The sequence below is a fragment of the Dromaius novaehollandiae genome, chromosome 2 (genome assembly GCF_036370855.1).
Source record: "Dromaius novaehollandiae isolate bDroNov1 chromosome 2, bDroNov1.hap1, whole genome shotgun sequence".
Lineage (NCBI taxonomy): Eukaryota > Metazoa > Chordata > Aves > Casuariiformes > Dromaiidae > Dromaius > Dromaius novaehollandiae.
The window spans coordinates 160,701,491-160,727,231 of record NC_088099.1 but is presented as its reverse complement, the minus strand read 5'-3'; the positions used below and the strand labels follow the sequence as shown (position 1 = coordinate 160,727,231).

Sequence of the window (25,741 nt, the reverse complement as noted above, 5' to 3'; positions counted from 1 at the left end):
ATCTCTGAGGCAACCAGCAATTCAGCTTTGCTGATGGTGTCTTTGAAGGGTAGCTGTGTCTGGAATCGCTAGAAAGCACGACTTCTAAACGAGGAAGGGCCTGCCCCAAAGCTCATGGAAGCAGTCTGCCCCTTGATCTCTCAGCTTTGGATGAGAGCCACTGAGGATAGACAAGAGCAGAACTCTCAACCCTGAGGAATGCCAATGTTTAAAGCTGTATAGGTTTTCACCTGTCTTTCATCACTGAACACTACCTCTTGCTAAGCTATTAAAGCCATATTCACATGCCCCAGAGATTTTGTGAGAGATTAATAACAGTGAAATGATTGTTATTTAATTACAGCTGCAAAGTATTAGGGAAAGTTACTATACAGTGAATGCACCTGCAGAAAAGACCTCTCAGTATAGATCCTTTACATGGCTAGAGCTATATTACTAAGATACACTTGTAGACATAATGATCCTCAGGAATCTCATGGAAGGATTAATTAATAAATGTTGAAGTGAGTTTGATAAAGGAAGTGATCACATGGGTGAGGTATATATCCAAGTGGGTATAAATCACTTAGTACTGACTTCGTTGAAAGCCATTTGTCCTCCATCCAACTGCTTTCGAATAATATTCCTCAAGGTAAGCTTTTCTAGATGCACTCTATAATACAGGAATCAGGAAGAAAACAGTTTAGAATAAAACTATTTAGGACTGTGGATCTGTAGACTAATGTACAGGTAAGAGATTTGGGACAGCAGACTAAAGTAAAATAATTGAAGCTGTTAGATTTATAGCCTCACTTCCTGATGAAATATTACAAGATTTTCTTAATAAAAATGAATGCAATATTTGAAATTATACTTAGGGGAGCAGATAATCAACAGTAGATACATATTTGAAAACTGATAGGTAAATGCTCATTTGTTTGGCTATAAAAAATTCAACACCTGATTTAGAAAATTATTCTAAATTTAGGGTAAAGAGTGACTGTAGTTTGAACGCAACCTATTATTTATCATTTAATGAATAATACTGCAAAGTTTTTGGCTTCAGAAGAATACCTAATACACATTTCTGAAAGGACAAGCACCCAGAACTTGAAGATCCCCAAGCAACATAGTATGTATGATTAGAAAAATAGATGATACGTTAGATAAATCTCTACACAAGTTAGAGTGAATGTTTGACTACAAAGTGGGAGACATCTTTATATGATGTGAAGCAAACTAATATAATGGATTGCAGATTAGCTAGTTTCAATAGAATTAATTGCAGAATGTTAGCTCGTTTATACAGTGTTTCACAATATCTGCATTTAAAAAGTGTAAAGAATTAATTGAATGTTCTGTTAGATCATATAAGCTATGAAAACTGCAAAACAAAAGAAACTTTAAGTGCACTGAAAACAGTAGTTAAATGGACTTTCCTTGTCTACAGCACTTTAGAATAGCCTATTGACTTACCTAAAGCAATACCTAAATAAATAATGTTAAAAAAACTGGAGTGTACATAAGGCTCATCTTTGGTGTAATGCATGCACTTACTATGATAAGTGTAAAAATGGCATTGAATTAAGCAGAAGTATGGCTAAGGTACAAAATAATGATTTTCTGAGCTAATGTCTTCCAAGTGTCAGATTCAAGATATAACATTTTGTGTAATATTTTACTTAACTCATCAGGCACACCAGTCTGCTGTATGACTTCTTCTTGCCTTTGGATTAAACCAAAAATGATTATAATTCTGCTGGTGTCTATGCCAACGGTGTTGTACATTGGTAAGTGGCCATGTATTTTCGCAATTATTTGGTATTTATGCCTAAATACTATTTTAAGTATGTGCATTTGGAAACAAACCTTTAGAAGCAAGCCTTCTACCCCTCCAAACGTACTTGTTCAACACCACTTTAGTAAGTGTCACTACAGGGTAATTATTAAACATATTTCCCTCAGGACTTCTAGTGAAGCAAGAAACATTAAGTTGGCTTAAAATACAAACAAAATTGGAGATTTCTGCTGGCATTTGGTCATGATGTAAATCCTTTAAAGTAAAAAATAAACCTCACAAACTACATATGAAGAGACTCTAGTCATTAAATAAATGCATATTATCTAAATTCTCCAAAGCATTCAGCAGGTCCTGAAATACAAGTGATATAAAAAATAAAGCTCCTCCTTGAAATTTTACTCTGAATAATATATGCTTTTCTTCATATAAATCTAGCTTTTATCATCAGTTGGAGAATAAGCCTCCAGCTGTGCCAGTGACAGGGATAAGCAAACGATGATTTCTGCAATCCCTGCACTGTGTAGGAGTGTCATGATGAGAAGCAGCGTGCAGCTGAAGAGAAAGCCTCTTAGAAGGTCTAACACAATTTTTGGTTGTTCTGCGGGGTTATTTCTGAAGTGGAAAGAAAGCTCGGCAACTTGGTGTACACCAAATTCTGCTCTGACTTACTACAGCTTCAGCAGTTGCCTCTCTTCTAAGGATTGGCATGGACTGGAAGACAAGGGAAAACTGGTCTAACAGAGAACACACGGGAAAATATATTAATGAAGCTCAACATCAAGATCCCTACTAAAGAGACAGAGATCAGTAGTAGTGATAGAAAATGCAGAAATATCTACACCATTTATTCAGGGAAAAAAAAAGCGGGTATTTAGTCCCCAAATGTAAAGGGGACTATCTATCGATAATGCCTATTATAGGGACCCTCAGAAATTTTTGACATAGTGTTTGAAAGGAATTTTCTGCCAAAGCCTCAAAAGGCTATGCCACAGTTTTTAGATTCTTGCCCCCCACCTTCTAAGAAACCCAGCCTAAGCACAAAGACTTGAAATGCTGTCCTGGTGCTTTTCTGGGTTTGGTGAGGATTCTTGATTTTCATGTGGGATCCATTCTGTCAATCTCTACTTTGAGACTAAAGCAAATATCTGTGCATGAACTAGCAGCTTTGCAAGAAGCTAATCTAATTTAGCTTGGATAAATTAAATAAGTCTGGTTTGCTGCACCCTGATTTTCCCCAGAACAATCAAGTCTTCTGCTCCCTAAAGTTTATGATGACTAGGAACAGTGTTGCATCCATGCCCTGTATTATGACGTTTTAATTAGCCATGATTATAAAAACAACTGAGAGTACACAGATTTTTTTATGGGATTTGTTCAGATAACACTTCTGAGAAGCACTGTCCGAGTAGCAACAGGCTGCTGAATGACGAAGGAAATTTTGTGGATAAGGCATGAAACTGGGAAGCCTACGAGCTAATGTATCGTACAAGTCTCTATAGGACATGAGCCAAGTCATTTAGCAAGTTTTAGGGAAAGTTGAGAGAAGCTGATCTCACAGGGGTGTTCTGAGATTTGAAGGATTGAATTTTGTAGTTCAATCTTTCACTGGATAGAGAGGGAATAAAATAGGAACATTAGCCCCAAAATACCTGATAGCAGAAGGGAAGAAGAGAGAGAGAGAGAGAATGATTCATCCAGAAAGTATTTTAATATCATCCCTCACCCACAATTAAAACAAAATAAGTGCGAAAGGCTTCCCAAGAAGCTGAACCTGCAGCATAGACTTTGCTCCAAGGGAATTTCAGACATTTGTGTGTTAACTGGGTATGTTCAAATTAAGTCTGCTGAGAAGAATTAAGTGCAAAAGAAGGATGCTGGAACAATCATACCTCTCCAGCAGCCTTTCAGTGTGGCTTTATCATTCATATTCTCTTTCAGCTTCAGTCTCAAGAATGCAGACCAGAGTTTTTGAAATGACTTACATGCACACTTTCATTTCAAGTCAATGGGATTTTCAGGTTTTTTTTCCCAAAATTTTGCTGAAAGCACTAAACGATCAACGGCTCAATAGAGACAGAGTTTGAGCTATGCTGGTCTGTGATATTTCAAAAGCTGGCTCTGGATACAATTGATAGAACATGGCTTGGGGAAAGGACATTTGTCATCTCAGGGGAAATACAGGCTTTAAGACAGAAAATAAGGGACAGCTTTTCTAAAGCGTGGTCTAATGTGTGTGTGAATATATAGCATTAATGTTATTTGTTTTGCTAGTACATAATTATTTTGCTTGAAACTGAATTCCTTGTGGCTGTCAAGTTTTCAACAGACTTGTTCTAATTCTGTGAAAAGGCCAGCCTTTATAGGGAGGCCTTTTCTGTTTTGTGAAAAGCAGTCTGTTCCCCACGGACCTGCTGCAATGAAGGACATTTCTGATGGACTGTTGTTCATCCAAAAGCTTTTCCTTGCGGCTAACACTTGCAGAGAGCCAATAACATAAGAGGAAGTGCCTCTTCCTACCCTCCTCTGTCCACATCCACAGCTTGCCGCCAGACTTGAGAAATTAATTGCTGGAGGTATATATTAACCTTTACCAGCAACCTCTTGTTCACTCCATGGAAGTTATAATAAACTCCTAGATCCCTAGAAGTTCTGTATATACAATCTAAAAAGGTCTTGTTTTTTTTCCTGGTTCTTTGTTAAACATCCAGTTAAGCCTTTTATTAAAAAGAAAAACAAAAAACAAAAAAAACCACTGCTCTGCTTCCCTGTCTTACACCGCTACTTATTGCAAGAATATGCAACAGATTAGCAAGATAACTATCATCTCTTTCCCAGAATTTTAGTAATGTGTTTCCATGTCTGTCTTTCAGAGGAAAAATGGACAATATTCCTGATGTCAGTTATTCTGAGAGATAAGCTACACCATGAGTTTAACATTATTTTTTTTCTTTGATCTTTAGATCCTTGATCCATTAAATACCCTTGACTTTTTTATTCTTTGTAATAAATTGTCAAGTGTAAATAAATCCAAAGCAAAATATTCTCTCCCAAACTTGTGAAGTAGGTAAGAACAGGGAAAAAATTGTTGGAAGCGAGAGACCAACTACTAGATTTCATCCTAATTCAGGACATGGCAAATAGGAAAAATAAAAGTATGGTAAATCTACTGCAGCAGCTTCAAAAGGAAAAAAAAATGTTAACTTGAGCAAGAAATAGCGATAGGAAGAGAGCATAGACAATAAGGACTCAGAGAAACCAGTGTGAGAGGCTTCAGCTCTTGATGAGAATGATTGCCTTTTCTAAGACTGCATATCATACAGCACACTATAATTTTGCCTGTGTAGATTGTAGACTCAACCTGCTATCTAAGTGAACAGCAAGTCTGAAAAATGTTAAACACATATACCTAGACAGTAAATCCTTATGCACCCTGGTGAAACAGCAGAGCAAAATGCAAAGTAAGAAATATGATATATATCTAATACAAAAGATCTCTCGCTATCAAACTGAGGTTGGAGCGCACTGTGACAGCAAGCAGTTGCAGAGATTTTGCATCAGAATTTTGACTTCAAATAAGTGGAAATCACTGAGTTACAGAATAGAAGCACTTGGGACAATATAAGAAGTTGGTCAAATACAGCTATTTTATACAGTAATAAGTTAAGCACTAGTGTTCAGCGGAGCACAGGAATGTTAGTGTTAGCACAGCCTCCCTGGTAACATCACAGTTTAGCAGATGATTGATTTTCAAGTTGAAGCCAACATGATTTATCAGCACTCTTCTGGGCTTCCCTGGGTGTGGAGGAGCTAAGCAACCATTTCTTTTCTTTATTGAATCAGCTTGTTAGTGTAGCAAGGTATTCAAAACACATGCAGTTTATGTGCGGTAATGAAGTATATGATCTTTTTTTTCAAATTTAAAACCTTTTTCTTCTCATATCTGTTTGCAGAGGTAGGTGGCCAAGAATTGGAGCCACCAGCTTTTCTACCAGAGCTTCTTAACACACCTGAAAGAATTTTAAGTAAGAATGATTTAAGCTTTACTTTGTACAGTATTGCAGGCCATGAAAGGATGGCAGTGCACTATGAAACAGGGAGTGAAACATCATGAAACAGGACATGTTTCTTCCTAGGTTTGCTTAATACTCTGGGTCCATTATGTTGTAAAAAATATTAAAGAAGCAACTTCCATCCCTGATTCATCTCTTACTTGCACCTGACTTCAGTGGCCTCAGTCAGCCACAACATGACTGAGGGACATCAGCACAGCAGAACTGGGGCCCCTGAATCATGAGTGAAAGTGTGCTAAGCCAAAGATATCCCTTATTTTATCTAGGGCAGGCTTTTTGCATTGCAGGGGGGAATCATTCATACTCCAGAAGCAGAGTGCCACACTGCAGGAAAGTGTGTAGTTACTATATGCTACCTAGTAACAGCTTCTCAATTCTTTTTATAACTGGAAGCAAGATAGGGGCAGCTGGGGGGACAGTTCTTGTCACCTGCCTTTCTTAAGAGAAGCATTTTGTTCTTTTTTTTTCGTTTAGACAATGCCACATTCTTCAATGGAGTCTTTCAAAACGTGGGAAGTGTTGCATTATTTTTTGGTAAGCATGTGTTCCAGCTGTATTTGAGCACTGAATAGAAATGGTATGGAATTTACTTTTAGATATATTGAAAAGGAAGGGGGATTTCTGAGGCTGTAGATTTCCCCAGAGACTATTATAATACTAAATACTGCTGAGTGTCCAGCCATTGCTCAGCGCTCCTGTGTGGTCTTGTTTAGACCCTGCTTTCATGCTAATGTGGAGGCATTCAAGTAGCCTCCACATCAGCCACATCTGTCTCACCTCTGTTCACCATGCCTTTATGACTGTTCTCCTTTCAGACTGCCTGGGTTCTCATTTTACTTGGTTGCAGTCCATCTTCACTAACTTCCCTGCCCTGCTCAATTTTGTGAACAAAATGAAGTGTATTACTGGGTTTTGTCCCAGGGATTTTGAAGACTATGGTTGCTCTTGCCGGTTTGAGGTGGAAGGGCTTCCCGTGGATGAAGCAGACAGGTAAGTCTCACTCCATGAGAACTCTTCTCTTGGCTGGCTGGCTGTCGTCCTCATGCTCTGCTGATCGGAAGCATGACACGCCCTAACAATTTAAGGATAATTGTAAGAAAATGGAAGATTTATTAATTATCACACAACCCATCTATGTTTAATCTAGTCATCACTCACTTGCAACCTGAAGTGTCTGATGTGACTTACAAAAGAACTCCAGCTCTGGTCAGTCAGCCTGTCCAACATTGTCCCTATCTGCCGTTGAGTGCCATCTTTTTCCTGGGTAGACACACAGTAACAGCGTGCCCTGGAACCAGATGAAGTCAAGGTTCCCATATAAGACCACGTCACTGGGTAGACGTTTATCTTTCATGCTATACTAGATATTTTTGAGGCCATGACTCAAGCATTGGTCATAACGTACAGCACAGGAGCATGTGTTTCTTTCTTTTTTCCCAAAGCTTAGGGTTTCTCTTTTATTTCCTCATAGTTAGACATGGAGAGATATTTTCCTCCTAGAAATAAAAGCAGAGTCTCACACAACTGCATATAATTCCACCAGTGCAATACTGGTGGCACAGCTGGTTTAAAATGGTAATTAAGAGTGACCACTAAGCAATAGAATAAACACCATATCCATTTCCTTGACATCTCTTACCCAGAAGTCTTAAAACTCTGAAGAGATCTTCATGAACAAAACCTCATCATTTGCTTGTGTTCTGTCTCATATTTACATGATGCTCCAGTGCCGCAACTTGGGGCCCTCTTAATAACAGAAGTGGAAGAATATTAATCTCAATAGGCTTACAGGTTTACCAAATTGTTGGTATTGGGAGCTATGTAATATTGTGTCACCACCAGCAACGTAAGCACATAGTGGACTCTGTCGGAAATGTAGGCATCTAGAGGACTTAAGTGTCCAGAGAATCACGTTACAGCTATATACCCCTTCAGGTAGCAGCCAGGAGGTCAAGTAGGTAAATCTTGCCCTGAATATCTACATACAAGGACATAACACACCGGAGCATCTAGGCAGAGAGAAGCAAAATGAAGAACAACGTAGTTCAGTGGTTCCTCCAACTACTTAGCACTGTGAACAAAACCATCCAGACTTTAATAATATGACCATTATCTTCAGTGACTGGAAAAGAGCTGATACTCCAGTCCCTGACTGGGCTAGCAAGCAAAAATGTAGTATCAAACCAGGTAAATGAAATGGCCATTCACTTATGTCATTCAGAGGTGGGAAAAGAAAATTGAAGAGGACCAAGATCCATCCATGGCTAAGTGGAGACAGAGGTTTTTTTCCAACAGGGCCCTGTAATGATTTCCCAAGTGAAGGCAACAATGGCTTAGAAAGGCCTAATTAACTACAGCTGGGTGAAAATGAATCCATCCAATCTCCAGGATGGGATGCCTGGGAAAATGCAGATTTAACTCTGCTACTGGAAGAAAGCCATGGGACTTCTTATGAAAGGTTTTCTGAATAAACATGATGACATTCTGAAATGAGAGCTTGAGTCAGTCAGTGAGCTGATACCTGAAGGGCTGAGCACCTGGAGTTTCTCTTCATTCAGCTTCACTTTAATGCACAACGACATAAATACAGCAACAGCAGAACAATCTATCAGCAGTTTTGTCCTGAGAAAAATCCACAGAGTCACTTTGTCTTTTCAGAGGTTAGCAGTCCCTTAGTTAGGTTTCCTTAGCAGCAAGGCAATCCCGCTGTAGTTTGCAATGAGTGTAGACTGTTGGTTTATTGTTTTGCCGCTGACAAAGATACGCCCTTGGTTAAATAGGCTCTCCAAACAGGTAGCTAATATGTCTTTCTGAGAGACAGTTCACACAGTTGTAACTTTTTCACCTAGTTTTTTTTTTCCTTAGAAACTGGTTTTATAAACTTCAGGCTTTGGCACTGCCATGTCCACAGAAGTTTTAGGGATTAGGGATTATTTGTACCTGTAAAACCAACTTTATCCCATGTAATAGAGTAGCTAATTGACACATCTAAATTAGGAGCCTAGTCTACCTCCATAGTCCATGGGGAAAGAGAAACACGCCTAGAGGACAATTCACACTTTAGAATCCCCTGCTTGCAAAGGGCATGTAAATAAATTGTCTGATTAAGTGTAGCCCTGTTGATGTAATTGCAATGATCTAAAGATATATGGACTACTGGTAGTTTTAGAGTAATTATGCAGCTGGAGAAGCTTTTAGATGCTTAAGCATCACTAAATACCAGGCACAGAGTGGAGTGGCTGCTGTGACATTTCATGAGAGCTCTTTGGTTACAAGCCTGTTCCTGTTGGAGCTTACAACCTAATCACCGAAGTCTGAACTCTAAAACAAATCTAAGAAGGGTTTGGGGCACTGAAGAACCATCAGGGCCTCTCTGCTGGGTGGTATTCTTCCCAAATTTATTTGATACAATACCACAGTTTCACTAGGCCAGGTTACGGCAGGGAGCAAAACGGCTGACAGGCAGCAGAGACACTGGAGTCCAGGAAAATGGATTCTGAAGGTTCATGAGAAGAAGTGGTTACTTTCCTCCTCAGCTTCTGTTGATGCTTCCTGGGTACAAAGCAAACAAGGAAAAACAAAACAAACAAACAAACAAACAAAGAAAGAAAAAAAATCTTCTTCTTCAAATGAACCTGCAACAGTAAAGCTAGCCATTAGCTGCCCATGTCCTGTATGGAAAGGCCAACGGACTGAACACTTTCATGCACTTAAGCACTACCTACTACTGACCTGCTGGCACAAAGCTGTCTGTGAGCACCAATACTCTGCTGGTAACCGGAGAAAACTTTATCAGTGATGTCTTTCACCAAGTCCAAAGTTTGATCATGCTTGGACAAGGCTGGCTTTGCTGGTTGTGTAGAGAAGTTTAATATTTGCTGAGCTAGGAAGTGTCACCTTCTGATGGGAACCTGGAATGGGGAGGTGTGTATTCCCTGCTCTGATCAGTGCAGAAGTACTTTTGTACACCAGCAGGTACAGTGCATATGCAGGACCGTGGGTAATATGCAAAAACATATTAACTGAGTATTTAATAAAATCACTACATGAGCTAAATTAAAGTCAACACCTTACATTGTGTATTACAAGTTAACTCTTCCTCGCAGCAGGTGCTTTTTTTTGGGTGCTAACATTATCTTTGCATTTGACATAGAGAAGGCCAATGGTAATTTTAGAACTGATCCAAATTCTGAGTCCCCTTCACTGAAATGAGGACATTCCAACCCAAATCTAACAGCAAGCTCCTGCTTAATTTATGCAACAATTTTATATTGGGTAAATAATGACTATTCTACTAGCATTTCATTTATAGCTGATGTCAGTGCACACAGATGTTGCTATAATATAGGAATAGTTGGTTTGCCTGTGAAAAAACAGCTGAAGAGAAGAGAGGATTGATGAAAAGCTTGTTTTGAGTGTTCATTGCTATTCACAGCTAATGTGGCCTTGCAGGCATTTGGGGTTTGCGTGACAGCAAGAGCATAAGGAAAACACAAGATCTCTAACTGCCTTTGCAGTTTGGCGGTAGGACAAAGCTGATTTACTCTGGTGTGACAAACGGATTTCAGGGTCCCTTCCCATGGCTAAATGGTGCATTTTAATTGATTGTTGTGTAGTAGAAAAAGTACAAGAAGCAGAGGATAACAATGCACATGTTTGTGTACCTCATAATGAGACATGGTGATTCACAAGGCATTGCAGAGAAATTAACCCTTCATGAATGTCAAGTCCTGCGTAGTTCTCCAAATTGTGCCCGGACTGGAGCCTAGAGCTCTAGATCCAAGCTGCGGGACAGGGAGTTAACACCGTTGTGGGTAGATATTCAGGCACTCGTAGTAGACTTCTCATTTAAATTGCCTGCAGAGTCTTTGTAAAAATTCAAGTCTCCACAGCAGGAGAGAAATTTAAGCATGGTCTCCCATAGCCTGCAGGTCGCTCCAACCACTGGACTGGTGGTTAAATGCAAGTACACCACTTCCTACTCTGCCTCATGAGAGAGGCATTTAGCCCCAGGAAAAGGTATATAGCTGTGATTCAACCACCTTTCTGTAAGCTGAGAGGAAAAGCCAGACGCCTCCTTTTGATATGTCCTGCTGGCTTTTCTGGGACTTCTGGATCCCGTTCTGTAGTGCTCCCTCTCCCTCAACATCGCACAGAGAACTCAAGTGCCTCACTTAGGTGTTAGGACCTGCTTTGTGGGGCTCGTCTTTCGTGCCTTGTGTTGATTGCCTCGGTGAGCAGCCAGTTGCAGCACAGAGACAAGGGAAGGAGCTATGTTTTGCATCCAGCTGTACCTAGCCTGCTAGACTAAATCAGTGGAAACCAGTACACAGCCTTTTGTCTATTGACCACATTGAGGACCCCTCTTTCTCCTTTTTCATTCTTGTATAGGGATGACAGGCAGAACATAGCAGTACAGCCTTCCACTGAAAGGAAGCTAATGTGCCTGAACTTTGTGTCGTTTCATTCTTTAAGCTGCTGTTTCCAACATCGCAAATGCTATGAGGAAGCAATGGAGATGGAGTGTACATGGGATCCATCAAAGATTTCTACAGATGTCAGCTGCCCTACTGAAAGGCTGATCTGTGGTAAGATTAATCTGTAGCAACAGCATAATACTGGAGATACTGAGAAATTTATTTTGATGTATCTACCAAAAGTCATATATAAAGCAGAAACCACCTCCATATCTGCATTCTTGAGCAAGTAGGTGTTCCACTGAGGTCTGAATGCAGCTGGAATTGGAATACATGGAGGCACCAAAGGCCAATTGAATATGAAAATAGAAGTCCAATAGCTAGAAACTTGCCAGTCTCTCTTACAGGCAGCCTTTTGCTAAGGTGTCCCTGAGTTAGCAGTGTTCACTTTGCAGGACCACTGAGCTTTTCCTGGGACTTCTCCATAGATCTGGAATGCAGATGATAATAGGCAATCAGCTGAAAAAGTTTCCCCCTTTGAAACTACAGGGACTGACTTTTCTATACTTTGAGGTACCCAGTCCTTTTTTTCACAGGGTCATATACATACCTGAGATAAAAGAGTGGATTTTTTAAGGCCTCTAATTTGAGGACAAACATTTTTCCTCAAATAACTTTACCCTCAAATGTCTCTTCTTTATGTCATTAAAATTACAACCCATAATTTTCCATTCTCAGCCCAAAAAGCAAGTTGGCAATTTTAATTCATGCTGGCATGGTTGGTAAGATGCTGAAAGCCCTGAATGGCTATGATATGGCTGTGCATGACCCTCCATGCCCAATATCAGTAATGCTGGAGCTGCAGCCAGAAGGTGTTCATAAATGAAAGAACAAGCAGACAATCACCGGTGAGGACAAAGAGACAGTGGCGTTATAACAGGAGGTACTCCATGCAATACTGGTGCAGGTCTTGGCATGTGTGGACTGTGGTCCTAAATGCCTTATCTATTTTAATATCATTTTTCACTAAGTGCTAACTCTCAGAAAAAAAAGTATATACTAGAACATGATTTAATGATACCAGGATAGAGGAGCAGTGACAGAATTTCAAAAACAGTAGACACATAACCTGTTTAAGTAACAATCATATGCTAAAATTCTGATTACTTGTTTCAAATGAAAAATATTTTTCTGTTTTAGGCCAGTCTATAAAGATCCAAGTGCATTTAAACATGAATAGTATTTTTTTTTAACTCTTTCCATACTTAATATTGGGAAAGCTTAAAACTTTTCACACTTAATCATGTTGAAAATGTGAACGTGGAACTTAGCTCTGAACGTTGAACTTCGCTCTGAAAAGAAAATGTGTTTTGAAGCTTTGAAAAGTAAATGATTTTGATATGGGAAACTATTTCCTGGGAAACTGTTTCATAGACTTAACTAAGGGGCAAAACACATCTTACATGAAAGTTGACTTGTGGACTGTGACTTCTTGAGATTAGGGCAAATATTTTTATGAAGTCTGTGAAATGTCAGACTCAGTATAAACAGGCTTAAGTTTTACTTGGGAAAACTAAATGCAGCAAAGTACTGCTCTATAGCGTTCATTGCTCTGTAGAACAAAACAGGTATGGGCTACTGTTCCAGCAGTCAATTGCTAGGCTGTGCTGGCTTACACTGAATGGTGTTTTAAAAATAAACTGTGTGGGATTATAAAACTTGAATGTATTTAACCTCCCTGCCTGAAGAAACACAGTATAAATAGGTATGCACTAATGAATATAGACACAAACCCTACAGGGAGGAAAAGCAGAGAGAGGAAGAAGATATTTCAATAGCACCTTGTTTGGATTTTTGTTTTTCCAGAGTCTGGAGATCCCTGTGAACAGCTCCTCTGCAACTGCGACAAAGATGCTATTGAATGTTTTCTGCATGCACATATTAACTCTTCCCTGAATGGCCTAGATGTCTCCTTTTGTCCATCTCTGGTTACAGGTAACAATAAGGATCTGACCTATTGCTCTCTCCTGTCAGTTCTTCCCCTGGCATCAAACTGGATTCAAAGAGAACAAAGCACTAGCATGATGGTTTCCTGTCCTAAATCTGGCACTCCATCCTAGTCTCCATTTCATGTGTCCTTTCCATTTACTGGTACTCAAATGAATACTGAAAGAGAAGGAGAATGTAGATTAATTGAGGTACTGGAGCAAGTCCAGGAGAGGTTACCAAGAAGGTTAGGGGGCTGGAGAACATGATGTAAGAGGAGAAGGTTCCAGGGAGATCTTATTGCTGTCGTCAACTATTTAGTGAGTGTATATAGAGAAGATGGAGCCAGGCTCTTCTTGGAGGCGCACACAGACAGGGAAAGAAGCAACAGACCTAAGTTACAACAGGGAAATTTCAATTAGATATTATGAATTTTTTTTCTTTTAAGGGTGGTAAAATCCTGGAACAAGGCCCTAGAGACATGGTGAAATATCTGTCTTAGGAGAGAGTCAAAAAGTGACTGGAGAAGGTCTGGAGCAGCCTGCTCTAGGTTAGTCCTGTTCTGAGCAGTGGGATGGAACAGATAATCTCAGGATGCCCCTTCTGACTTGAATTGGATTCTAGTTAGGGTGATTAGTGACCTACTAAGCTAGAAGAAATGCCAAACTGACAATAATGCAAGCTTAAATCTTCCCTTCAGTCATGCAAAAAGTAGCTAGAAGGGCAAAAACAGACCCAGCTCTGCTCTGTTTCTTGGTTTCCATCTTGGAAATAAAGATTCCCCCGTAAAGATGAAGGGGATATTTATCTCCATTTTCATACACTGATCTGTCCTCTGTAGCTGAAATTACAGCCTTATGAGTATGAACATGTCCTGTGGGAACAGGGTTGGACTAAAAACTTAATGCATAAGGAGCAATCAGAGCATGACGGGGGAAGATTTTCAAACTCCCAAGCTGATACAGACATGAAAAAGCAATGCTAAGTCTTCTGAGTCCCTCAGATCACACTGACAGACCTCAGTGTCAAGGCCAGATATTCACATACAGAGCTCTGGATTGTGCATCCCCTCACAAATAAGCCAAGAGAAAAGCAAATGCCACAGGAAATTTTGCATCAATTCCAGAAAATTATTTTTTATTAGCCAGCATTCTTTCACTGGGATCAGATGTCTCTAATATAAAGTATGGTAGTTGCAGCACAGTATAAAAAGAAGAGGAAATTGTTAGGTGTTAACAAGAAAATCATGCGGCTTTTACCACTGCTGATAAAGACAGGTTCAATTTTAGCTCACTGAATACCTCTACTAATTTTAGGCTCCTGATTATATTTCTTACTTGAATAAAACCCTTTGTAGGACACATTTTTATTTAGTGCTATTTTATTTCTGTGTAGCTGTTCTGTCTATTTCAGGCTTTGAAAAAATATAATTCTATCTGACAATTTATAGGAAAATGATTTTGGCAGATTCTTTATTACAGAGAAAGTTTGTATCAAATATCAATATTTGCTTTAACATTTGCTTTAATGGGAATAAATGGGAATAAATTCAGTAAGTCCTTATTTGTTGTCATATTCAGATTAAATGGTTAAAGTCTCCCCTTCTGACACTTTAGTCCATAAGAGAGCTTTCTCTTTTTTCAGAAACAACTAGCATGAAAGAGCTGACAACACTTCACATGGAGGGTATGTCCTTATCTCTAATTCTTTGACTGGAATGTATTAAATCAAGATCGATTTATACTCTGAAAAAGTATCATCATGAGCATTTTGGAAGCTATGAATTCCTTTCCAAGAAGCAAGACAATTTTTAGCAAGATATTAAAATATGAAAGAAGGAGAAAAAAGCCTAACAAGCCAAAGCAGAATTTTTGTGACTCAAGCTTTTACATGCGTGGTCTTGAAAATTTCAGACAAACCGTTCATTTTTCAGAGAAGGAATTCAGCAAAGAACCCTGAATCTCATTCACAAATAATAAAAGAGGAAACACACTAAAAGCATTTTAAAAATCATTTTCAAATGGGTCCTTTTCTATTTATATTCCCATTTAAGGGCCTTCTTCAGCAATGTTCTTAGCCAAGTGCTTAGATTTAAACATCTAAGTAGGACTAATCTTATCCTCTTATCTTTACAATAGGCCACATATTAAAGTACCAGCTCAAATGGGAATTTAAAGAATGATTATTGTTGATCAGTTTCTCTTATTTAGAGTGAAAGATCTTTATGACAGAGACTAAGGGTTTTTTATTATTATTATGCTGTACACCACTAAGCAGAGTTTAGTATTTGCAATCAATAAATACTAGTGTAGGATTAAAATATTGTTAACCTTATTATTGGTACCTATAGTAATATTTACTATATTTATATCATATAATAATTATAACACTATAGCAAACAATATAGTAAAAATGTTAAGAAATAGGTTCCCTTCTGATAATTCTAAGCATGTTACATCAATCTCCTATTTAATGAACACTGTAAGCCATGACTTTTTGGAATAAGAATGCTTTTATTTTTGCAGAAATCTTTCACCATGAGACTGACAAAACGCAGCCTGCAACTGCATCCGTGGAAGGTTTGTAACTTCACAGTGCAAGAAGCACTGTTGTCAGCTCCCAGCAGCTGAAATAATAAAATAGAGGAAATAAGCTGATTATTTTCTTTCACCCCTTCTAAAAGGATTGATAGAAAAGTAGATATGATGTTTTGGTGATCCAATTCAAGCCTGAACCAATTCTAGTGTGTGTGTGTGTGTGTGTGTGTGTGTGTGTGTGTGTGTGTGTGTGTGTGTGTGTGTGTGTGTGTGTGTGTGTGTGTGTGTGTTTGTACACGCTTAGTGTTTACAGTAATTTTACCAAGGGCTAATACTTGGAATTCCATGACAAGATCTGTTTTCACCAAAACAGACCTTCCTCCCCGCCCAGGAAACACAGGTTGTAGCAGGTGAGCTCCTTGGCAGAGGAGTGCTGTGTGGGTGCCAACCACTGCTCCTCAGAGCCAATCACATATTGTCTTTAAAGAGACATTTAATTATGCAAGCTCTAGCAACACCATGAGGAAAGACTGAGCATGATTTGTTGCATGCCAGCCAAAGGTTTGGTGGTTTATTTATTTGCTGTGTAGACATCCAGGTTTAAGTCTCTTCCCTGCTCTGTATCTGTTGCATCCCAATTCCTGGCCTAGCCATTCTTGGACAGTTTTCATTTTTTTCTGTTAAAAACAATTGCTATGAGTTTTATGTTATATGTGAATGGATGTTTTCAAAACACCATTGTTCTGGTGTTGTGTTCTCTTCCTATGTGCATGACGTGCAGTACAAATGAAGAGGCCCTGTGGAGAAGTCGTCCGAAGCCCGGATGACTCCAGCAGGGCACACCTAATACGGGTGGGCTAAGTCATAAAGCCCCTGCTTCAATCCTATGCAGCAAACCCATCCTGGAAATCTACAGCTGGTTTTAATCAGTAATTCAGTAACGATTTGACTTACAGTTAATCATTTCATTGTGGGTTAGGGACAAAAGGATTCCACTACAGCAGGGGTCCAGCCTTGGACAATCCATGGCCTGAATTAGCAGATGTACCCTGTAGCATGGCCCTTATAGCAAGCAAAGCCATACTGTGCCATGCACAGAGAGTCTGCATCTGAAAACTACACAAGCAACACGGACTGCACTGGTGTGACCAAAGCCACTGCTCACCTTAGAGAAACTCAGAAGTAATTTTATGGGAGTGGTAAGACAGGGAATGTTTTACCTTTGAAGAATTTAACAACAAGGTTTTGAGCCATACTGTGTTCCTCTGGTAAGCTTGTGGGACAAAAGGCAGAAAAGTTAGCTCCCTCTTTTCTCAAACCTGCACTGTGGTGGACTTGTGTTATTACTGGTCACATCTGCTGCCTTTTTCCCTTGAAAAGCTAATGACAAAGGCCACGGTGCTTGCCGTGCTTTCTTACCGCTGCAACTTGCTCTGCCGTGATATGGTAGCTCCGGCTGTGTTGCAATGCAGTCCAGCAGTGTAGCAAGGCAATCCTCCTTGTCTGCTGCTTCTCCCAAACCCAGTGTGGCTTGGTAATGCCTGGCCTCTACGTGCCAATTCCCAAGCTTGAACAGCGGCCTCAGTCTAGAAGGAGGAAGGGACAGGGATGGAGGGTCAGTCTGAATCATTGCCCCAAGTGAGAATCTGGAATAATGAAAAATCATATTTTTTTTAAATTAAGGAATAATGGTTTGGACTTTAAAATGTCCTACGATTTTAAAGCTACTTTGGACATGCACAATGACACCTACCTGAAAACCCTTTATGCTGAGTGTCAGTGCTGACCGGTTCCTTCACACCTGTCCTGTATTTTTCAGATAATAAGTTCTTTACCAGATATGTGTTGTTGTTTACTTTCTTCATCTGACAACAACTCCAGTCTGGGTTCATGTTTTTCTAGCTGCTACTAGGGAGTTTGGTAATACAAAACTGAGAACTCCTGAGGCAGTAAGTGAGTGCACCTGTATTTCCACATCTGTAGCAATCTTTTACTTTCTCCAAGACAATTACTCACGCACTCTATTCAGGCATAATTCATCACAAGGCTCAAAATATGGTCAAGGGATAAAACCTGTATTAGGAATTACAGAAAGATGAAATTGTATCACAGATAACATGTGTAGTCAGACTTTGAAGGAAATATTTGGAAACAAGTTGTCTCTCCATCTAAACCCATAGGAGCTTCACCATTGACTACAGTGGAAACTGCATTAAGCCAAAGCTAGGCACTACTCAATTACCCATTCAAAGGCAAATGTCTTCTTTTCTCACATCGCGACATGCTAACAACACATAAAAAGATGAAGAAAAAAGTTTTAGGATTACTTGATAGCTATGTTTATAATTTATCAAAATGAAAATCAGTTTATCAAATAAAGAAATAAAATAGAGATTAGGGAAGGATTTGGGTTTGTAGCTGTACTTGACTTCCAATGCAGTCAAAGACAAGGTGTTCATGAGTAAATGTGGTATTCATTCTGTGTGTAATAGTGAGATTTTAGACCTAATTCTCTTCAGTGTATTTGTCTGTCAGATGGATTTAGTATTGTATTCATTCATATTTGTGCTTCCTCTTTGTTAGTGTAAAATATATCACTTGAACATAGCAATGAGATTATTTTATGGGTAACACTTTTCCTACAACATTCAATACACTGCAGAGAAAAACAAGCAAATCTCTGTGCCTGAAATGCTTGGGTCTTCCTCCTTTGCTGCAAAAGCTCTTCTCAGCAATTTGACTTCTCATAAGAGTCTATGCAGGTGACTTGTTTTCTGAATTTATATTTTCTGTCTTCAACAGTGATTTCTTTAGAGCCCAGTGAGATGATTGTGGGGACCTCCAAAGCAGGAGGTAAGAAAGAGTCTGTGATTACACTTTTGTTGGAAAAAAAACAGGCATTTCTGACTCCAGGGGGTAATGGATTTTGATTGATTAAGCTCTGTGGTGTTACAGAAATATATAGCTCACTACCATGATGCTTCTGCTTTTTGTCCAGTTATCACGAGAGACCACAGAGGTACAGCTTCTGCTGACCCAACCCCCTTATTAAAAGACCAGTGACTCTTAGCTTTTCTTTTCCTTTGAATGACATAGCAATATGTCACCTGAAAGCATCATAGTTAAAAACTCATGCACGGTGAGAATCATTGGGTAATTCAAGTTAGAAGGGGCTGCTAAAGGCCACCAGGTCTACCAACTCCTCAGAGCAAGGCTAACTTCAAAGTTAGGTCAGATTCAGATAGCAGTTACAAAAACAACAAAACCAGACTAAGAGGTACTTGATTGCTTTTGTCCCCAGCCACTCATTTGCACTCCTTATGAAAGTACTTGTGAAAAATTCACAGAAGATTTTCTATATGTAATGGTCCTTTACAACACCTTCATAGCATTTGCAGCCCGAAGGGCTCATTTAGATTTTACCTCCTTCTTTATTATATACAATTTCATGGAACTTTTTCCTACACTAAACTCTATTTCATATTTTGCAGTTATTACCACTATGAGCACAGTCACACCAGCAGCCACAGCTAAAAGTAAGTGGATCACCGTGTCATGCTGTTTTGGAATTTTTCAGTGGCCCCTTTTTTATTAAAGTATTCAGGCAGACTGAAATGCACTAGAAAATGTCTAACACTGAATATGGAGAGTATAAGGTAACCTTTTTTGACTCAGATTACACTGTCTGGATAGCAGGCGTGCCCCCACCTGCAATACAGAATTATGACACTGTTGTAGTAGGTGATGGTGTCTGATAACTTGAATGTATCAGAAAATCCATGCATCACACTGAAGGTCTGCATGGCTGCTGGAAAATAATTTGTAATATCTGTTCTTAGTTAGAATATCCCAAGATAGCAGAATTTTCCAAACTCCAGTTATACTATCTACATCTGGCAGTAACTGCTTCATTTTAAGGCATCACTATCAAAGTGGCATATAATGTGTACCTTGCTGAGCTGTTAACAGTAGTGTGTTGCTGTTGATCTCTTTCTATATTCTTTCATAGGCTTCCTTCTGTTCTTAGTTCTTTCATTCTTTTAATCTATTCTTTTATCCTAAAACACGTTATTTTCAATGCAAATTAAAAATAGAACTTCAGAGGGATAAATTTAATGAATTTGAGTTGAATCCGATTAATAAGTTCAGACAAGGAATTTTAAGGAAGGAATAAAAACATGTGGAAACTATACTCTTAGTCACTTCTAAAATGAAGTATTTTGTTTCTGAAATGCTAGTCTTCATACAGACACTTGCAAAAAATAAAACCAATTTACTTTCATTTGAAAACAGTATTTTCATTTAAAAGTTAGGTTACATAAAAAGTAAAAAAAGAAAAGAAAAGAAAAGAAAGAAAACATTCAATAATTCCCAAATTCAGCAAAAAAAATCCTAGTCAAAGTTTGAGATCATCTAAAAATAAATATACATTTCATTCTGATTCAAAAGAACCTCCTTAAAATTATGTTTCCATTCAACATCAACTATTTTTCCCCTTGATATGTCCTTGTTGTCACAACCCCAAAATCCTTTAGTTGCCCAGCTCTGCATCATTCAAATCATTTTCTACCTTCACTAATACTGCTATTAGGTTTGGTATCCTCATCTGAATCGACGGATTTTTTTTTTTCTTTTTAGCAATTTACTCAGAAAACGACATCACACTTGCACTTCTTCTCTCAGCGAGGCTGACCAGTCAGCAATTCATCTTATTTTCAGTAGTTCATACAACTCTTTACCTCGCTATACAACACACAAAATTTTGAAAAATAACTAGCAGTTGCACTGGTCCTACTTAACCAGCATCTGTTTTTCTGCTAAGATATGTGAGGAAATGATCCTTGTTTTTTCACTCTTTATCTTGAATGTTTTTTTCTATGGCCTTCAGTTCACACAAATTTTGTCCTTCTACACTATTACTTTGGCCTGCTATCTAAAATGGAAATCTTACTGTTTATTGCTTCATGTCTTCTTCTGCTTTTCTCTTTCTGCTTATTTAGAAAAGGATGGATTTACAGAAGCTGCAGTCCCAGTGGAAAAGAGAACCACTTCTCTAACCTCATCCCCAGGAGATATTAACTCAATAAAAGTCAAAATTATCCCCACTGAGAATATTCCTGCAGGAACACCTGCGATGACAAAAGAAAAAGGCAAGTAAAGATTGAATCACATCTATTTTAATTCTATTTTACAGTAAAACCCCTATATCTGTTCATGGCTATCTGAATACTCAGCATTTCCCACAGATGTGTAGAATAACACTATTTTCTCTGTAAATCAAGATAGATTACATGGAACAAAGGATGTAAATCTAATCTTTACAAGTCTAATCTATGCACAATCTACAGAGACAAGCCCCACGGGAGGTGGCCAGAGCACAGCTCACTCTGAAATAGCTCTGGAACCAACACTGTCTGACAGAGGACCCGAAGAATTTGCAGGAAAAGGTAAGTGCAGAAATGTTTTTCAGCTAAATCTAATAAAAAATTTAGCTACCTCTGTATTAAAAAGTACATGTATACTACAAGCAGAGATTATAGGTATCTAAACCAGCTACAGACATGCATATGTATTGGTTGTTACAAGAACAATAGGAGACAGCCATCCGCAAAGGCTTCTATCAGTTGAACTCCTTCCACTGGCTCATTTTGGACTCTAGTTACCTATCAATAACCACTTCTAGCATTAACTCTTATAAGAACTATTTATGATTAGGCTAAAATATGTCTTTCATACAGTGTAAGATCAAAAATGGTTCAGTGAAAGTTTCTCCATGCTTTTTAGACAATAATTTAATCACACCTTTGAGTTACTTCATTTTACAAGCAGCAGAAGCAATAAAAGGAACTTCTCTCAGTGTCTCATTCTGACCTTCTGACTATTGCAGAAGGCTTGATAGTGTTGGTCTCCTTCTCACCATTTCAGACGCTTTTTCAACTCTTGCCGAGTGTTCAGAGATCCCCCAAGAAGCTTCAGACCTGTCATTGCTGTAAATCCACACTCACTGTCTCATCTGTCTTGTTAGGCTTCCCAATAGAGAGAAACGGTCCTGGAGCTGGAAATAAGGACCACAGAAACACAGCAGATATGAAGAATCCAAGACTTCTGTCAAAGGTCGATTGGAAAATACCAGCTTTTAGATAATGCATAGCGTTGCATGAACTTTGGGCTCTTTACTGGTGAATTAACATGAGCAATCAAAGAGCCAAGCAGGCGCACAGGCAGAATTCTCTATCAGCAGAAGTAATCTGGCTTTACTCATGGAAGAGGACAGAAAGTCAGTCAGAGGTTGCAGAAGGGAAGACAGGATCCCTCCTGGGAGCAAGGAGAAACCATGGGGGAAAGCAGCCCTCTCTTTCTTTCCCAGAATCCAACCATTCAGGCCCATCCAAGTCCTTTCCCTCACAAAGGCCCAAACAGATCCCCTCCTGTCATCTTCTTCCTTGACATAAAACATACTCTCATGTCCATTCTTACGGATAATTCCCATGATAACAGTCCTTCCAGTCTGAGTGAAGCCACAGAGGCACTAGTGTTCATATGCAGAGATGCCAAGACCTTGGCAGCACATTAACCATCACGATAGGACATGGTCCTGCCGTTTGATATAAAGGCATCATAGCTTGAATAGACCTGCAGTTAAGAAGCATCAATGTGATAATCCAATACTGTGTTTTTTGGTTTGTAAAACCAGGAAACAATTCTCTTTGAAGTGTCATTTCAGAATCCTAACTGCTAATTTTCTTTTTAGAAAGCAACATTACTACTGACTTTTCTGTCACGGTATCTAAGCCTTATTAGGATGAATTTGTAAGCAGAACATGAAGGAATCATGCATATGTTAGTCCAAATACACCGTTAATGCTAAGTGTTCATATTTTGCATTTCAAATGAAAAAATATAATTGTTTCTTCTAGCACAATGTAGTCATTACTCAGTTATCACTGTGCAAGAACAAGAGGTTAGGACTATTTTCTCAATTAGTTAAGTCAGGATGTTCTGAATTCTCATTTCCACCTCAGCTACATTTGAATATTCTAGAAGAAATATCTTATTTAATTAGGAAGGGTTACATGAGTGCAAAGTACTCTGATTGTAATCCAATTTCACCTGTATTTTACAACTTCAGAGAGATCTCTTTCTTCATTAAACTATATTTTCTCTCACTTCTCCTACTGACCTATTCAATAAATTTTAAGAGCCATAGGTCGTGGACTAGAAAAATGATTTAGAAATATTAAAATGTTATCTTAAGAAAAGGCTTTTATGGCCCTGGAAATGCTTCTATCACAAGACAGCCCCTACTGTTGGAAATCTGTCAAATAACACTTTTCTCTTTATAGTATGTGAACGATTAACCTTTCTGCAAGAGAGGGGAAATGGGAGAGTGAAGAGAGAGCTGCCTCAACTAGGAGAGATGCTGTTCTGTTTAACTGAGCGATGCCCACAGGAATTTGAATCTTATGGTTGCTACTGTGGCCAAGAAGGAAGAGGTTATCCTACTGATGCGCTGGACAGGTGTGGGCTCTCCTACAATTTGCCATTAGCTATGGGTATTTTGGGAGTGCCTAGGGACAAACCAAGATCAGGATGTCTTTTTGTTGGGCCTCCTACAGGTACAGCTCAGTAGTCAGGCCATATTTGGAAAAAAAAAATCAAATTAAATACATAAGGTGAAATATTGAAGTGTGGCTGAAACCTTCTATTAACACATGTGTGTTTTGGAGATGACTTACTAACTAGATTAAAATAAGGGACAGTCATGGGAGGTGAGTAGAGCACAGGAAGAGTATATCAAATGATGAGGATGAGGGCTGTAGTGACACATAGCAAAGGCATGGTTTGGAACGTGATTTATGAACTGACGAGTTAACATATGTCTGTGCCACACTGTCCTTCAGAAGGCAGTATTCAGCTTGACTGAAATACTATCTGAACCGCAACCTAGAGATTTGCCACTGCTACAGCGTGGCATTTGGTAGGGTATACTGCTGATGCATGATAAGGTAGACTAGATCAAGCCTAATCAAGGCTCTGGCTGTCATGATGAAATTTTCAGATTTTTCAAGTAGCAATATTTAAAAGTGTCCTGAAGTATTCAACAGTGAATTAGATATACAGCTACAGTTGTAATTACATATCTAAAAATTAAAAACAAACAAACAAAACTATACCACCTTTAAGGATTAGGATACCAAAGGAATTAGGAAGAAGGCTGTGATAGTAGGAACAGCACTACTGGGTTTTTTTTCCTTTTTCTTAATGGAAAAGGGCTTTTTCATAACACGAAGACTAAAGTACCTCAGTTTTAAATTGCATTGAAATTAAAATAATTGCAAGTACTCTGTGAAGCAGGAAGATTTAGTATTTTCCATTTATATCTGCTCTTTGTTTTAGATGCTGTTTCTCTCATCACTGTTGTATGGAACAAATTAAGAAATTTGGATGTCATGCAGAAAGAAGTTCAAGATCTGAAGTTGTATGTTTTGATCACAAGCCAAAATGTAAGTTTGTGTTAGGGGAAATTTCTCATGTTCTGGTGAGAAAATAATGAAGTATTACAGACTGAATACCGTCATGCCTATAAGCTGCTAGAGCTGAGTATGGAGACAGAAAGATTGGGTTTACAAAATGTGTTAGTAATGCTCACTCCAAACCTGAGAGCATGCACTCAGGCACTCACTCACAACCACCTTTCCTGGTTGACATAGTTATTACATCACTGGGCTATGAACAATCTCCTGGTCAGACTGAGATACATTCAGATATTTTATGACTGGAGACGTAAGTCAGCTCTGGGTGTCCCAATATTCCCAAATGCAACTCAAGCCAGTTCAGCTGCCCAGCACCTCAGCGTCAGACTTGTATTTAGATCACTAAATGTGAATTTGGGGTAAAAACTTCAAGGCACATTTGAAAATGGGAGTCAAAGGCTCATCTATGCATGAAAACACATTGACTAATTATAACTGCTTTCAAATATTAATTTTAAAACTTCTTTTTAAGGTATTGGCTGGACCTTGTGTGAGAAATTACTATGCGCTTGTGATAAGACAGCGGCTGAATGCATGGCTTCTGCCTTCTTCAATGAAAGCCTTAAGCTTCCACACAAGCAAGTATGCCAAGAGGAAAAAGTCTCATGTCGAAGTGGAGTATATGAACGGCCTTTGAGTGGTACAGAGTTAGGCACTGGGATTTCTAGCTCTGAGGAAAGCAGTGAAGAGGAAGGTCTGCTACGGAGCATATTAAGAAGAGCAAAGAGACAGACACACCGTCCATTTGGAAGAGTAAGAATTCTACAACATGAAGGCAGATAACCAACCGTAACCATTTGTTTGAGAAACGGCATGGAAAATTTCAGTCAGCCACTGTGTACCTTACTCTGTCCTGTCACTGTATACTATCTTACATTTTCCAGCAAACAACCAACATAATCATAGACTAGGTTGTATACAACATTAGGTTGTATAACTCCTTGCCATAGTTAAGTCTGCACTACGGACCATCTACTTAGATCAGATGCTACTCTAAATAACTATCTGGAAACATTAAATATAATATTATTCAATTTCTAGGTAAAAATAATTCTAATCAAAGATTGAATTTTGTTAACTACTTAGGTGGCTAAGACTGGATTTTGCTGACAGTGGCTAGATATCTTGGGTTTTTAATTAAATCACTCTGCAACTACTCAAACTCATTTTGCATGCATTGTTCCTTTATTGAGCAAAGCAGAACATATCCAGAAGAAAAGCAAAGGCAATTATATGAAAACATGTCCCTTTTCCCCTTCCTATCTATTTGGAATTTTACAATCTGTGGAATTTTTGTTTATCAGTCAAATCAGGGCAGTAAAAGATGAACAACTGCTAAAAGGCATATTACTTGTGCCAGAGTTGTGTACTATGCACAATTATCTTCAGTTTTGAGAGATTTCAGACTGTCTGGGGA

The 25,741-nt window shown here is 38.8% G+C and overlaps 1 protein-coding gene across 1 annotated transcript; it reads left to right on the top strand.

Moving 5' to 3' along the window:
• The first annotated feature begins 1,723 nt into the window (after positions 1-1,723).
• OC90 (otoconin 90) lies at positions 1,724-25,207 on the top strand. The gene is made up of 13 exons (XM_064505506.1): positions 1,724-1,769; positions 6,325-6,384; positions 6,666-6,840; positions 11,326-11,438; positions 13,134-13,262; positions 14,898-14,939; positions 15,779-15,832; positions 18,593-18,643; positions 20,791-20,940; positions 21,139-21,237; positions 23,134-23,308; positions 24,188-24,294; positions 24,797-25,207. Exons 1-13 carry the CDS (start codon positions 1,724-1,726, stop codon positions 25,105-25,107), a joined length of 1,512 nt encoding a protein of 503 aa, XP_064361576.1. The 3' UTR covers positions 25,108-25,207.
• The last annotated feature ends 534 nt before the right edge of the window (positions 25,208-25,741 follow it).

Excerpts from the sequence above, each read along its gene's own strand:
- OC90 (XM_064505506.1), top strand. The coding sequence starts at position 1,724 with ATGATTATAATTCTGCTGGTGTCTATGCCAACGGTGTTGTACATTG. Across the intron at positions 14,940-15,778 it reads GACAACACTTCACATGGAGG|AAATCTTTCACCATGAGACT; the intron begins GTATGTCCTTAT and ends TTATTTTTGCAG. Across the intron at positions 24,295-24,796 it reads TTTTGATCACAAGCCAAAAT|GTATTGGCTGGACCTTGTGT; the intron begins GTAAGTTTGTGT and ends CTTCTTTTTAAG.